At 38.7% G+C, this 15,941-nt stretch overlaps 2 protein-coding genes across 4 annotated transcripts in view; one reads left to right on the forward strand and one right to left on the reverse strand.

The window, feature by feature from the left end:
- Positions 1–55: 55 nt before the first annotated feature.
- CGAS (cyclic GMP-AMP synthase) lies at positions 56–6,810 on the forward strand. Its single transcript, XM_069011324.1, has 5 exons — positions 56–834; positions 1,891–2,113; positions 2,881–3,126; positions 4,381–4,483; positions 5,146–6,810. The coding sequence occupies exons 1-5, from the start codon at positions 283–285 to the stop codon at positions 5,486–5,488; spliced, it is 1,467 nt and encodes a 488-aa protein (XP_068867425.1). The 5' UTR covers positions 56–282; the 3' UTR covers positions 5,489–6,810.
- Positions 5,503–15,941, reverse strand: part of DDX43 (DEAD-box helicase 43) — a 23,401-nt gene continuing 12,962 nt past the window's right edge. Inside the window, exons 10-16 of one of the 3 annotated variants that reach the window (XM_069011321.1) lie at positions 15,804–15,904; positions 15,064–15,151; positions 13,431–13,558; positions 12,722–12,831; positions 11,864–12,002; positions 11,035–11,122; positions 5,503–7,688 (exon numbers count right to left, since the gene is read on the reverse strand). In XM_069011321.1, the coding sequence (XP_068867422.1) occupies positions 7,581–7,688; positions 11,035–11,122; positions 11,864–12,002; positions 12,722–12,831; positions 13,431–13,558; positions 15,064–15,151; positions 15,804–15,904 (762 nt within the window). In that variant the 3' untranslated portion in view covers positions 5,503–7,580. Of the gene's footprint in view, positions 10,856–11,034; positions 11,123–11,726; positions 11,776–11,863; positions 12,003–12,721; positions 12,832–13,430; positions 13,559–15,063; positions 15,152–15,803; positions 15,905–15,941 lie in introns of those variants that run through there. The other 2 variants (XM_069011322.1, XM_069011323.1) reach the window with 2 other exon arrangements.

Consider the following 15,941-nt stretch of genomic DNA (forward strand, 5'->3'; position numbering starts at 1 on the left):
CTCGCCCCGCGGGCGGGAGGGAGGAGCCGCCCGGGAGCGGGAAAACGCTCCACGCGGATTGGAGGGAGCGTGCAGCCTGGCTGTTGCTGCCGGAGCTTTCTCGTGCCCGGCTGAACTCGGCAGCGCCGGGCAGTGCCTCGCCTCCGCCCCGCTCGCTGGGTTTCGTTTCCTAGGGGAGGCGCGCTGCCTGGAAGAGGAACTCGGCTGAAGCCAGAGGCGGGAACCCCGTCTCTCGCGGGGGCGCGCTCGCCGTGTTGCGGGTGCGGAGGCGGAACGGCGGCCATGGACAGCGCGGGCGGCAGGGGAGCGCGGGCCAGGCGGGAGACGCGTCCCGCAGCTCCGCGGGGTCGGGGCGCGGGGAAGGGCGCAGCTCGCAGCCCCGCGCGGGGCCGCGTCGCGGGTGAATGCCCGAGCGGCGCCGCGACCCTCCGGGCCCCGCGGACGGACGGACCCCCCGCCCGGGGCGGCCGCTCGGCACGGCGAGCTCCCGCTGCCCGGGAGCTGCCCGCGGGCGCGGCGGCGGGCGGCGCAGAGGCGCTCCCCGCCCCGCGGAGCAGAGCGCCGGCCGCCAGAGCCCCCGCGGCCCCGCGGAGCGTCCCGACGGTGCCCGACGGGGCACTCGCTGCCCCGGCCCGCCGCCCCCCGCCGGCGGCGGACGCCCTGCGGCTCCGGGAGGTGCTGTCGCGGCTCAGCCTGACCCGCGAAGACGTGTCCGAGGCGGCGACTCTGGTGAACGGGGTGATCTCGCACCTGGTCCAGGCCATCCGCGGCAAGGACAGCTGCTTCAGTTCCATCGAGCGGCAGAGCGCCGGCAGCTACTACGAGCGCGTCAAGGTGGGTGTGGGGGCGCCGGCAGCGCTCTCCCGCCGGGCTGCGGCGGCAGCGGGCGGGCGGGCGGGCGGCTCGCGCGGGCGGGCCCTGCGCTGCTCCTGCCGCGCGAGAGCAGCTCTTAGCTGGCCCTTCCCGACGAGTTAAAACTAAGAACGACTCTACTTGTAAAGTAACCACAATGCATTATAGAATGATCAGTAACCTGCTGAATGTTGTACGTATGTGCATTCAGTCAGAGACGCTACCTGAACAGGACTCGCGTTCAAGCCGCAGAAAGCCCTGTCCTTGCACAGCACACAGGTGAGCCCGGTCTAAGAACAGGACCAGTCAGGTATAGCACTGCACCAGAAGCCGTGGGCCAGGTTTTAGTTCGGTTTTTTTTTCAAAAAGCAGGAGTTATGGATACAAGCTGAAAGAAGAAAAATTAAGATGTCAGAAAGAATTTTTTTACTGTGAGGGTGGTGGGACACTGGTACAGGGTGCCTGGGGAGATTGTGGATGCTCCAAACCTGGCAGTGTTCAAGGCCAGGTTGCATAAGGCCTTGAGCAACCAGATCTAGTGGAAGGGATCCCTGCCCAGGGCAGGGTGGATCAGGACTAGCTTTATCTCCAAGGTCCATTCCAACCTCTTCACCTTCTATGATTAACCAGTACCTTTTTTCCTGGTTCCAGCAGACTGAAACAAAGTTAAACATGGGGACACTTTATTTTTTCCTCTCTAAAACCAACTTCAAGACCTAGCAATGCATTTTTTTCCTCAGTTGATTCCTATGTGCAAAAGGACGACTGAATCCAACATTTATGCATTAATTATTCAGAACAGCTCAAGAATCTTAAAACTATCTTTAAAAATTAATAAGTTGGAGAGCTGGGAAGTGAGCTGCAAATTGCTGTTTTCCACCCCAATGCACAGTAATCTTGCAATACCACAGAAATAAACTCATATTTCACATCAGACATGATCAGTACACCAAGGTAGATAAAACCACAACTGGTACAAAAATCTCAGGTTTTATTCTCCTAAGTTGCAGGTTGACTGTTGTATTCTCATATTTGCAGATATCTGAACCAAATGAGTTTGACATTATGCTTGTAATGCCTGTTGAAAGGATTCAGCTGGACGAGTCTGATGATACTGGAGCCTATTATTATGTATCATTCAAAAGAACTCCAAAAGAAAAGGGTTTTTTGAAGTTTTTAGATGAAGATGGAAAATTATCAGCCTTTAAAATGCTTCAAGCACTAAGAGAAATTATTAAACAGGAAGTAAAAAACATTAAAGGTTAGTATTGAGAAAATAAGGTTCACGTGGAAGTGCTAAAAATCCAGTTACATTGTGCATAAGTGTTGCCCTATTGTTAAGAATATGTATTTTCCTGCCAGTCCTCTGTTCTCTCTGTGCCAATGGAGCTGTCACCCCTGCTGTACCCAGTATCTCAAGTTTGCTCGTGTTAAGAATCACAAATACATCATAGCTAATCTTATTATGTTATTAATTAACTCCACTATGCATATTTTATGTATGAAAATAATAAACATTAAGGGTTCTATTGCATGTTTGGTATTTCCTACATGACCTATACATCTTGCATCTATCTGGAGCATGCAAAGAGCCATTCGCTGAACTGGTAGCAAAACAAAGAGCTTTCTTTTATACAGTATCTAATATTTTTTATTGATCAGTACAGAAAACATATCCCCTTTTAGGGTTATTTTTCCCTAAAATCTTCAGAAACATTGTGGCCAAATCTGTTCACTGTGTGTTTTCAACAGGGAAGCAGTTCATTGAAAAACATTACTACATTTTGAATTCTTAGACAGTAAATCAAGCAAACACACTAGTGTTCCCTATTTCAGAGAACTCAACAGGCCTTCTCAGTGTTTAATTTAACATCCATAGCCTGTAGGATAAAGAATGAGCGATTGAACCTAGGTATTTCTTCTGATTGCTTATGAGCTCTTTAATAAGAAATGTAACATTCTTCAAAAAAAGCTTTCCTCTATCTAATCTATCTATCTAACATGAAATATCACTTTCTTTGTTACTAGATACGGAAGTCACCGTGGCAAGGAAAAAGGTTGGAAGCCCTGCAATAACTCTTCAGATCAAAAATCCTCCATCAGAAATATCAGTGGACATCATCCTGACTTTGGAGGCTCAGCATAGCTGGCCCCTCAGCACACAGGGCGGCCTCAAAATTGAACAGTGGCTGGGAAAAAAAGTCAAGAGAGATATGAGATTTAGATCACTTTATTTAGTAGCCAAGCCAAACAAAAAAGAAAAAGTTCTAAGAGGTATCTCAAATATGGACAATAATAAGTTATGAAGTATCTTCTCTACAACTTGATCATTTACAAGTGCTATAGAAAGGGTATCCAGATCATGTTCAGTATTCTGCCTTCAAGATACTCATCCTGGATAGATCCAGCTCAGACAACTGCAATCCCTCTTTAAAACATCAGATTTGTGGTACTGCTTGTCCTGTCCTGAAATGTAAATACAAACCCACCCTACCAGGCTGTACACTGATCATTAGTAAGAGCATTATATTAAATCCACTCCATCCAGACACATGGCTATGCGCCTTCCCTTGTGCTAGCACTCTTACTTAATAGCAGTATGCACTCTTATAAGGAAATTAGAAGAAAGTTGCTAAAAACGCAGGGAACACCCCTGTACATGTGACTACATCCACAAATCATACTTCTGCAGGAAGCAAACTGTTTCCTATCAAGATACATTATTTCTCACTGAACGCTGGTATGGCTACAACATTTTTTTCTTCCAGACCACTGTCACATTGAGCCTACATTAGTTTGCAGAAACATTCTGATGTGTCACTGCATTATGGTAACTGATGATTTCAGCAAAAAGATTTCAAGCAATCTGGTATTTTTTAAATTAGCATGCCCATATTATCAAAACCCAGTACAGCAGTATTGGTTTATTTGGCAATCTCTTCCTGTGCAAATTAAATGCAAAGAGTAACTGAGCCAAACAGGCAAGGGAAACAGTCTGACTCATGCAAGGAAGACAAAAGTGATTGCTTGGTGTTAAAAGCAGGGCATTGAGCTATGTTAGCCATTATTTTTGGAAGCACGAGCAGAAGAACAAGAAGAAGTGTTTTGGAACAGTCACCTTACCTGAAACAAACTCACAAACCTATTACTTGCACAAAGAAAACCCAAAGAACACAGTAAAAGTACAGAAATTCAAAGGTCGTAGATTTCTATGAATAATACAGTTCCCTAAATCATGTTCAGCAAATCCAAGGAAGTTCAGAATTAAGCTTGAAGTAAATCCAAACATCCTTAGGAATTTAAAGCATTCAAATAATTACTATGTCCTATATTAATTACATTCTAATGGTCTTTGTGAAGCAGCTGGGGAGTTCAGGAGGAACTAACTACATTCACTGAATTAAGATTTTTTTTTTTAGCGGGTGCAAAAAAAATTGCTGGTATTACAAAATTGGGATTTTTTTCCTAGCTACAAAAGCTGATGGTTAGTGCAGTGTAACCATTTAAGAGTCTTGTGCTTTACTTCAGGAAACACCTGGCGGCTCTCCTTCTCACATATTGAAAAGGACATGATAAAGAACCACGGCAACTCAAAGACATGTTGTGAATCCGATGGACCAAAGTGCTGTAGGTTGGTATTTCACAGGAATATTTTACTTTAAGCCTGTGTGAGCTGGGCTAGCACTGTCTAACACTGTTTCAGTTTAGCATTTAAGAATTTGATGTAAGAGTAATTACTCATAACAGGAAGCAAGAATAAATCTTTTAGGCATAATTGTTCTACAGCAATACAACACTGCATGTGCTTGCTGAATGTCTGACTTGCATTTACCTAACAAAGGTGGAAACAATCACATTGCTGGTTTACACTCCAGACTTGCCTTAGAATGCAAAAAGATATGACTTGTTAAATTATCTTTCCCAAATTCAGTCCTGTTTAGAAAAAGCAGCTTAAAAAAAGTGATGACTCCACTTTCTGAGCAAAATTACATTTCATATCAAGGTAATTTCTAAAATGATGGTGAGAAAACTACTGAATGAGATCAAGATCAATAAATGATTTTTCATTTCTGTAAGAACTGTTTTCCACGTTTCTTCAACACAGAAGAACAAAACCCACATGAGGTAAAAAACCTCCTTAACAAGTAAACTAAGAAGTTGGTTTGCCAATTACATCTTGTACTGAATCAAGAAAGTCACCAAAGAATTAATGCATAATTGTGTTTAAATACCTGAACTACATACTTAGAACTATGGAGAAGGTACCTAATCTATTCTTATTTTCTTTAACAGGAAAGGTTGTCTTAAGCTGCTGAAGTACCTTCTAGAGCAACTTAAAATGAAACATCCAAAAGAATTGGAAAAATTCTGTTCATATCATGTCAAAACTGCTTTTTTCCACTCCTGTGTCACGTGGCCAAATGACTCAGAGTGGCACTTGGGAGACCTGGATCATTGCTTTCAGCAATGTCTGGAATTTTTTGTGGGTTGTCTGCAAAAGTCTCAGCTGGCTCACTTTTTTATTCCCCAATACAACTTGCTCAGCCTAGAAGATAAAGCAAGACATCATTTCCTTTCAAGAAAAATAAGCCATGAATTGAACAATGGATTCCCAGTATTTCACGAGAATTATTAAGAACATTGTTCACAATAATATCATGTAGACTTGCATATTTAAAACAAAAAATTCTGCACCATAAACTACTCTTCAATAGTGTGGTCCTACAAAAACAAAACCAAAATAAAATCAAGAACATGAAGACAGAAATGCATACTTTGGTCACACTGCTTAGCCAGAACTCTTAAAAGAAATGTTTTAAGTAATATTTACTTTGTCTATCCAAATGTAGATGTCACCATCAAAATATCTTCAAGGTATACCAAGAACATATAGAAGAATTAGGAATAGTTCATTTCCCACATGTAATTTCTATGTTTCCAAATATAAAGGCATCAATGACTGCATAACAGAAAAAATGACAATTTTATTTATAATTAAGATGCAATACAGAATATCCAAAATACACTCCTGCTTTCAAAAGGAAAAAAAGTCACTGGCGTTACTTCAACATTAACCAGAACAACTTCTCCAGATCACCTGTGTGGATGAAGATCTTTTGCAGAGGACAATCACAAGCAACAGTCAGCAGAGAGAGAATATTTTATCAGAGTAATATGAAGTTTCTGAAGTAACTTATCCTTTCTGAGTCTTCAGAATCGCTTTAGAAATCAGTCTTTTCACTGGGCTTTGAATGGAAAGCAGTCATTACCTAATATGCTGCAACAGAGTAGATGTTATTGTGCCAAAGAGCATTTATTTGTATGATGAATCATGTAGAAAGAAATGCATCTTTCAACCTGTATCAAAGAGGAAGACTTGATATAAAAGGTTATCAAAACCAAAATGCAGCATGAATTGGACACTCCTGAAATTGAAATTCATATCCATTTTTCTCAGGTTGAAGTAATGTGTGTTAGGAAAAAAAAAAGTAGTTTTAATATTTCCTATTACTAAAATTGTGCAGGTGAGAAGTACACAGCATTTGGGAACTGCTGTGCTGCAAATAAATAGATCTTTTGCTTTTACTTACAGAAGCCATGGGAAGTCCACATTTTTAGCCTACTTTTTGAAGGCAAAATAACCTATTGGCTTGAATAATACCCAGATTTACCTCAATTATGAGCAAATTAAGAGGGAAGAATATTTAGAGAGTAATTTTACTAAATTATTCTCATTTTACTGAGTTTTGTTTATTAGTTTTTATTTAATCATATGACACATAAATAAACACAAGTTCAGACCAAGCATTGAATGAAGGAATAACTCCTTCCCATATAAATTTCTAAGAGTAGAAAACATATCCCATTATCACTGGGAGTCTGTGTGACAGAACCTGACATCCAAATGTAGTGTGAATCAACTTTACCTGAAGAAATAAAAGCTGGCCTTTGAATGTATTCTTTTCTCCATGGCTTTGTTGACATTGCTGTAGTAAATTCTGGTTTTATCCCTTAAGCTAGAATATTACATCCACAAAAACAAGAGTACAAGCTGGTTTTCTTCCCCAGTTAGCCACAAACACATACTTCTTGTCATGCTCTCCTCCATTAGAAGAAAAGGCAGACCTCTCTCAAAAAATCTTGAGACACAAGTCTTAACAAAAATGACTTCCAATGTTATGTTTTTAAATAAGAATAAAGAAAACTTGCTTCAGCAAACATAAGTAATGGCAAACCAAGCAGTTTTCGTTATCCTGAGAAATACTTCTGCATGCCAGTGGCATATCAAGGCAAAGGTACAGTATTTTGAAACTACATTGACAAACATTGCTTTCAATGAATAATCCAGTTCTCTGAATATAAAAGGAAAAGTTATCTTTTACTTTCTTATATATCAACACTGCATTTAACTAAAAAAACCCAAACCAACCAACAAAGCCACAATATTTGTTTTTAGCCAGTAGAAAATGGCTTTAGAAGTTTCATACATCACACAAGAAAAAAAAAAAGAAGAAACGAATTTTTATGTGAAAATAGTGTCCCAAGTGCAAAACCAGATTTATTTCTATATAAAGTTAATCCAGTTTTCTCTTCAGGGACACTTTTTAGAAGTTTGTTTAAATAGGACAGGTATGGAAAACAATCACGAAACTTAGACATTCAAGCCCACAGATAATAACACTACTTATAATCACATTCTCTGTTTCAGTAACTTCAAGGGATTACACTTATTTTGAGGGCTTTCTCCAAGGTCTTTGTATATCCTTTTCAATTTCTTTTCTCATTTGTGATTGTTTGTATCTTTCTGCCATGGCAACAAGCTTATCAGGAACTACCTAATAAGAAAGCAGGCATAAAAACAAGGTGAGTTTTAAATAAATCTAAACTTTTAGACTCTGCTTTCTGTAAATGCTATTGATTTGTGTGTTCTCAAACTTGATTTCATTATTTATCTGGCTCCTGTCACTTTGCAAATTCTTTTCTGTACAAATGCAGAGAGAAATCTTTTTACATAAGATTGTACTGAAATATACTGAAAAATAATCATCATAGTGTGTCTGGATTTTCAATAACATACCTATGTTTGTATCACCGTATCTGATGGCAACATATAACCAGCTAACTACAAGATTATAGTTCAAACAGAAATGTATCTTTTAGTTATAATGAACAGCTGGTAAAACATCCAGTGCCACTTAAAGGTGATATCATACTATATACATACATTTAAATGTTGATTTGTAATAAATTCCTTATGGAAATTTTAAGAGTCTCTAAAGAGAAACTTTGTGACTTAAAAGAAAGTGTTGTCACAGGAATGGTTCTCATGTGCTTAGAAAAAAGCTAAAAGACAAGAAAAGAAGGGCAGGAGAAAATGGTCAGATCTCCCACCACTGGGAGGTCGGTCACAAGAGTGTCTTACTAAGATCCACAGGGGTTTTTGGCATGTTTGTAATTATGTGGAAAAGAAGGTGAATAGCATCAACACACTCTCACCTCAGAGTTCTTAAGGACTGAGGCTAGATGTGAAGAATTACAGAGAGACTTACTAGGCAGAGTGACAGTGATGAAAGAAAAACCCCAGATACCATTCTTTTGCTCATGGAACAAAGGCAGTATCTAACAAGACTTAAACCAGGTCAGGCATAATGCTGACATTAATGCAATGTTTACTGCAAAAAGCACTGTGGGCAACTGTACTGTCATGAGGTCTTGGATCACCGATCTGTCAAAGCCAGCCCACTTCAACAGTCTGCAATGGCATGTGGCCATCAGTGGAAGTCACACTGTCCAGAATCAGTCTCCTGATCAGAGTGCAGGGCAGTGTGTGAACGTGGTACTAACATGATTGCTCAGTCTGTGTGATTTGTGCCTGCCAGTGGCACAAATACAGTGCAAACAGCAGAGTACAAATGAATGTAAATACCTTAAAGTCTCCCTAAAAGTGCCTGGGCTTGGCAATGCTTGAACAGGTGGAGAATGCAGCCAAGACAACAGGACTGGTGGAGCAGGAAGTCATATTCCTCTAGTTCCCATTTCTTTTGTCTGGCTTTGTGATTGAGCAATGCTTGCCATTTGCTATCAGCAACTTTTTCTTGAGCTGGCATGAGGGACAGCTTGCTAGTATACGTTTTATGTATTGAATTGCTCTTACTGGTGAACAACTGTCCTGGCAGAATATGACAACTCTGGAAGAGTCTATTCTGCCTAAGTTTCAAACATTATTTAAAAATAAAGTTTAAAATTATGTATCTCTAGCTGAAAGTCACTACAGACTTATCAGTGGCAATAGAAGTAATGAGACAAAATTTTTTTCAGTTGAAACATGGAATGATTTTCTTCCACAGTATCAGATCCTCTCCTAGAGCTTGAAGCATAACTTACTCCAAACTAAAATCGCAACGATTTCTTCCAAGAGTGGTTTTTGAGCAAGCACAAGGCAAGAGTGGGAAGAAGTGAGGATACAGAAACATAAAAATCTCAGTAAGGTAATATCCATCATCTAGTGGCTTGCTGAGATTTTTCATGAACAATCTGGGTATCTGCTAAACATGTAAGATAGGTAGGGTAGTCCAAGTGAGAAAACAGGAAAGGATAGAGATGCCATGATTTACATGGAATGCTTTTCTTGGTATTACAGAGATTACTATTTTTCCACCTGTTTCCTTAATATATCTGTTCATGCTTCTTAATAAGCTTTTATATATAAAAGATCTCTTCAACATGAAACAGACACCTTTTTGTTGTACCTGTTTTTCTTTATATAATCTGTAGATTCAAAATCACAGAGAACATCTGGCTAACAAATGCATCTTACTTGTTTTAAAATCGAAGTATTTCTGTTTTCAGTTCTCTTCTTACTTTTACATGATGCTTTAAGAATGAAATAATGGTATTTCCATTGTCATGGGAAAAAACCCAACACTTGTCTGTAGGGATACTTCCCTTCTATTAGACATAACTAAGTTTGAGCATAATGTTGTGACTAATAGTAACTCTTGAAAGAAAGGATTCAGAGTTCCTGTTTTCTCCTCTGCACTCAGAGACGTTCCCAGTTGAACTATCACACATTACAAAAAACCAAAACCAGTTTGGGAACTTTGCAGTCTGCAGCTGAAAACAAGGCTTGAATGGCAATTACTAACTCAGAATATAAAACACAAGGCACCTCTAAAGTAGCTTCACAGTATCATTACTGGTTTCATCTCTTGCATTTTCTGAATAAAAACAAAAAAACCCACCCCAATCCAAACCCCCAAATTTGCAACGTTAAGAAATTATTAGGTGACTACTTTCTACACTTTTTTTTCCCTCCTTTTCATCCCTCAAAAGCATCTTAGTAGGTTTGCAATAAAGCAACGTAGTATCTTTCAAAGAAGAGTTGTAAACCAGAAGACTGAGATGAAGTTCTAACCTAGGGTTTAAAATCTGATTAAGTGTCCAGAGTAAAAACCACAGGTCCTAGATAAAATCCATTTAGTATGTACTCAAACTCCCATCCAAAAAACCAACCAACCAAATACCCCAACCTAAACAAACAAAATTTCAGCTCAAGTCAGGACTTGAACTGGGGGTTTACTATAAATCAGGCAAAATATTGTTTCTTGTTACAGCAAGAAACAGCAACACAATTGTCTCTGTTTTCTTAGATATGGTATCAAGAAAAAATATGTTTCTTTAAAGAAAGAGATCACATTCCAGTTCCATTTCGCATACTATTTACAAACATCAGTAAGAAAGCTTGGTAAAGTACACGCAGGTGTCACAACTGTCAGATACAATAAACAGATAAGATAGTTGAGCTTCTTCTAAGTATTGTTAGTATTTACACTGTTAAACCAGAGAACATTGGTACATGCATCCAGAAGTGAAATACAAATGGAATAAAATACTATGACATAAAATAGACCCTATTATTCCTCTGCACACCTCAATGTGTATGTTAGTTACTTTTTCTTTGGACATGGAAGGCTTTGGTTCACAGTTCCTTACTGGGACTCATCTGTAAGGTAAAATACAGCTAAGGCTATCTAGGACAAGACAGACTGAAATACCCATTGTCTTTCCCTTAGATACCACAAACACTCAACAAAAAGGGTCTAAATAGGCTTAGAGCTTCATGACCTGCTTCAGGTACTAACCCAGAACCAATATAAATCTTACCCAGTAATGTATTCTTACTTGGTTTGCTCTTTCCAGAATGTCAATCAGTTCGGATGCAAACTTCCAATCATTGCTCGTGACAAGCGTTACTGCCTCCCCAGTGCGCCTGAACAAGGAAGGGAACAACTGCTGATCTTCAAAATAACTCTTACTAGGCTTTTACTACTGACCTAGGCAATATTACTGAGCTGGTAGAGTAAAAGTGGTTTGAGCATTAACTGTGCACATGACAGAGAGCTACCTTTCAGAAAAATCAGAATACAGCAATTCATCTAAAATGGAGCAAATGCACAACTAATTTAGACTTTTAGGTAATAAATCTAGCATAAAGGCAACATATTTAAGTATGAAAAGCCACACATTCATATAATGATTAAATGAGAAGAATCACACTTGTACAAGCCTGGGAAAGCAGCATCCAAAAACCCACCACTAAACTACACCACCATGATTGGCTGCAGACTTTAAACCTACAGATGGCTTCTGTTCAATGTGTTCTCTAGAAAACTAACTCAGTAGCTCATGAAGAGACAAACAAGGAAGTAACATTCCAGAATATCAATGCAGACATTGTTTTTCTAATTCTTCCTCATATTTAAAACAGCTTTCAAACATCCTTCATTCAATAACAGAAAAACATAAAACTTATTTGCCTTCAATTTAACAGTGAATTCATTTCAAGACATAAAGCAGTGAGTTTAGAAACATACTTTGATAGACTGAAGTCTTCACTCCCCCACCTCACATCACCTGTAGCCTCTAGAATTTGACAAGAAAAACTCCTATGCAGTGCATAAAACATGACAAAACATTGATAATACACTACTATTTTCTGGTAAACACTTACCCTGCTCTTCCTGTACGACCTACTCTATGAACATATTCTTCAATGTTGCGAGGGAAATCGAAGTTAAAAACATGAGTAATATCATGCACATCAAGGCCACGGGATGCCAAGTCAGTAGCTACCAATATTCGAACTTTGCCTACAAGAAGTACGACAGGAAGAGAATGGGAGTTTATGGAATAAGCAGAAAACATACTCCACTCTATTGGTTTTCTAGCTTATAATGCACTTACTATTCTTAACACAAAGTAAAATTATGATTGTTGCATGTCACACTGAGTTAGCTTCAAATACAAGCTGGTAAGTAAGCACCCAAAATGTCGTTTTACTGTTATTTGCATTTCACAAGTAGAACAGCACAGTGCAGGAAAAGTAAGAAACCTGCCTAGTTGATATAAAGAGTCTGTCCAAAGAACAAAAATTTCAACAACTATATTCTCAGCTGATGCTCTTGTCACAGCACTAGTCTTTTATTAGCATGTGTTCACATAACCCTGAAGTATAACCCTACTGGCATAATCTGGAGCAGAACTGTTTCACTGAAAGCACCATCATCTGACATTTAAATTTACCATTCTGTAGACTAACACAACACCAACTTTTCCAGAAATGTCAAAAGTAATATAAACCTTACTTTAAATTATTAAACTCCCAGACATTCCAAATTTTATTATAGAGCAATCTCTTTGTTTGCTGGGTATTTCTGTTTGTCAAATTAATAAAGTAAACATGTAATTCAGAGCTCTTTCATATTTTCATTTCCATAGTACGCAAGAGACACGGCACTTAGACAAGTTTTGAACACAACAAACTTTAAAAGTCTGGCCTAAACAAACCAGTACTTCAGTACAAACTCACCTTTCTTGAAGTCATCTAAAGCCTGTTCTCGATCACACTGTTCCCTGTTACCATGAAGTGACTGTACTGGAATTCCTTCGATACCAAAGTCGCTTGCTAAGTCATCAGCTCTAGGGTGAAATAAAGCAATGGCTCTTAAAACAAAAGGAAAAAAGAAAGAAAGTAGTGCAGTATCTAGATTTAGATCAAAAAGACAGTAACATGACAACAAAAGCTAAATGTGTGCTTAAGGACAAAACACTACTGAGCTCAGCTGATATTTATTATAAAATAGGAAAGGACGTCTAAGCCCCATAGAAATTACCTTTATTTATATTTTAGAGAAGTACTAGATTGTTCTTGTGTTGTTCACTCAAAAAGCTCAAGTACGATACAATGACCACCCCCCCCACATTAATCAGGTCTTGCATGCACCAGAAGCAAATGGAAGTAAACAGTGCATCATATTCACGTATCCCCAAGAATCCAAACACCCCACTTGAACTATATGAAATTGAGACTTACCACCACCATTAATGATATTAAAAAAGATACAAACTGCCAGTCAGTCTGAAGGAAGAAATAAATAATAAAAATAATACTACTAGCAGCACATTGTGGACAAGAGCTATTACAGTTGACAGTTATTATGTAAACTAAGAAACTATTCAATATTTCTGTTAGGGAAAAAAAAACCAAACAGGTGTGATACTGGGAAGTGATTACATACGTAAGCTTTTTTCCCACAAAAATGATGACCTTATCTTTTGGCTTCATGGACTTAATGAAGCTATGCATGAAAGCTCTCTTCTCCTCTTCAGGGATAACAATAACTTTTTGCTGTACTGTGTTTACGGCCTGTCAAACAGCAAAAAGGGATGTTAGGTAGAAACAGATTAGAGTAATATTTTTTTCTGTTAATTCCCATATTGCCATGTTATAAAACTAATAATATATGATCCCACAAAAAAACATTTTAATATGCATCAGTTTGGAGTTAAAACAATGCAGATTTCTTATTTCCTAGGTGCTTTAGGAAAATAACAAAATTTACCTTTAAGCAGTTTGCCAAACCATTTATTTGCAGAGATTTAAAGGGTACAGATTAGAGGTGAAATAAATATAGCATTAGTGAAAAACAGATTGGAGTTCTTTAATTTGCAATTATTTTATGTTAATCCAGAGCAAGTTAGAACAATGGCAGTCTTACTTGAAATCACAGGCTTTTAAAGCAGATTCTGTAAATCTATTTGAAATTATCACTTCTAACTATTCCAGTAACAGTTCATTAAAAACTTTACTCCATTACATGTGGAAGTTACCACAGAATGTCTACGGTATATCTCATAAGTAGAATAAATGTCTAGACATTCTCATGGCACGGAATCATGATCTCGTGGCAAGAGTTGAAGACTCAAGTACACAAAGATTCTCTCTCCACATGGGAGCCCTTCCCCCTCCCACACAGATGTCACCTCTTCAATTAAGAGAAGCTTCTGTAAAAAGAGATGAATGCCCTAGAGAAGAGAGCTACAACAGAAGTTGATGTCTTTCAAATTCCAATCCTCTGACAAAAAATGTCCTTTGATAAAAGTGTAGTTCTGAACAGAACAGACAAAAAGCACATTTTGCCTCTCTTTCTACTTAAGAGTGTACTGGATACTAGGTTTCCTCATTCACTATCACTAAAAAAAGTGGAACTGAAAAGGAAAATTTCCAAAGATCTTGGGTGAACTACTGCTTCTATAAATTCTGGTGGTACTGAAGCCAACTACACATAGCTGCACAACAATGACAAATATGCAACTACATCCACGTTAGAAGTTCTGGACTTTAAAGACTGTTCTTACTCTAACAAGTATTTCCTGCTCTAGACAAGTGTCCTCCAAGAGTTTAGTACAAAGCTCCCACCCCAATTGAGAAAGAAGCAGTTAGGAAACACAAGTTCAGTTAAGGGTCTGTATGAATTAGAAGAAGACCTTCAGAAGGAAAACCAAGTAAGGAAGGAGAACTTACTGAACTGAAATTAAGGCTGCAAAACCAAGGGCCCACACAAAATCAGGACTGTGAAGCAGAACATTCAACATGACTGATACTTGTCACCTGTGATTCCTACTGAAGAGCTAAAACTTCCAGATGTTGTTACAGAAAAAATGTTCATTAATACTTTTTTAATTTTTCTGAACTTTTAAGGAAACTTTGAAACAAATAGTATGGAGCCGTTTCTTGAAAGCTCAGATTGATTACAACAGATATGTGCATTTACTTACATACAATTAGCTACAAGCGAAAATTTCCTGGCTTAAATGTAGGTTCTTCTGCAAAAGGAAGGGGTAAAATCAAAAAGGAACAGGACAACTTACTGCTAAGTCAAGAGTGCCGACATACACAATCATGGGATTTTTCAAGTAGGATTTTGCTAGGCGACGGACGCCATCAGGCCAAGTAGCACTAAACAGGAAGTGAAGAGGGAAATACACATGAGAATAGTGTGCAAAATCTTCTCCAATTCGTTAATTTCATCATAGTAAACAGCACTCAAGCTTAAAAGGTAATTTTACTGGTTAAAAGTACAGGCAACAATTATGGAGCCTTTCTATTGGAGCTTAAGGTAATTTTAGTTTTCAACAATACCTAATAAGCAAGTACCTAGTCCTTTTTCTCTCTAAACAAACAGCTTAAATGCAAAATGTGGGAACAAAAATTATTGTTGGGATATTCAATTGTTAAATTCCCAAAAGCTGCATAATTTCAAAGTTAATCCAGGTACAGACTAGCACAGACACTGACCACAAAGTCAGGAAATGCTTCTGGTCCCAGATGGAGAAGCATTAAGTTGGCATTTTAAATTGATATGGCAAATTCTAGCACTCCCAGGACACCTTACTTTTTTGGGGAGAACTCAATTGTCATTATATTTGATGTAAAACATCAGATAAGGCCGTACAAAATGAAAAAAAAATTGTCAAATGGCTCATCAGGACTAACTAGACAGAATTAGAAAGAAAACTAGTAAAAATTTTAATAACTGACACATTTGTTTTGAAATTAACTTGTTCAATAACCTTATGTTTAAGTCCTGAGCACTATCATGTTTAGATACCTTGTCATAACAGTTTGTCTGTCAGGGCGCACATCTATTAGGATCTTCATTATCTGAGGTTCAAATCCCATATCCAGCATTCTGTCAGCCTCATCTAAAACCTGTTCAGAAACAAGGCTATTTATTCTGCCTAGTCCC

The sequence above is a fragment of the Aphelocoma coerulescens genome, chromosome 3 (assembly GCF_041296385.1).
Source record: "Aphelocoma coerulescens isolate FSJ_1873_10779 chromosome 3, UR_Acoe_1.0, whole genome shotgun sequence".
In the NCBI taxonomy this organism is placed as follows: domain Eukaryota; kingdom Metazoa; phylum Chordata; class Aves; order Passeriformes; family Corvidae; genus Aphelocoma; species Aphelocoma coerulescens.

What these genes read in the sequence shown, in the direction of transcription:
- CGAS (XM_069011324.1), top strand. Translation starts at nt 283, where the DNA reads ATGGACAGCGCGGGCGGCAGGGGAGCGCGGGCCAGGCGGGAGACGCGT. An exon ending in AAAAGAAAAAGTTCTAAGAG is followed by an intron (nt 3,127 to 4,380) that starts GTATCTCAAATA and finishes GCTTTACTTCAG; the next exon opens with GAAACACCTGGCGGCTCTCC. An exon ending in GATGGACCAAAGTGCTGTAG is followed by an intron (nt 4,484 to 5,145) that starts GTTGGTATTTCA and finishes TTTCTTTAACAG; the next exon opens with GAAAGGTTGTCTTAAGCTGC.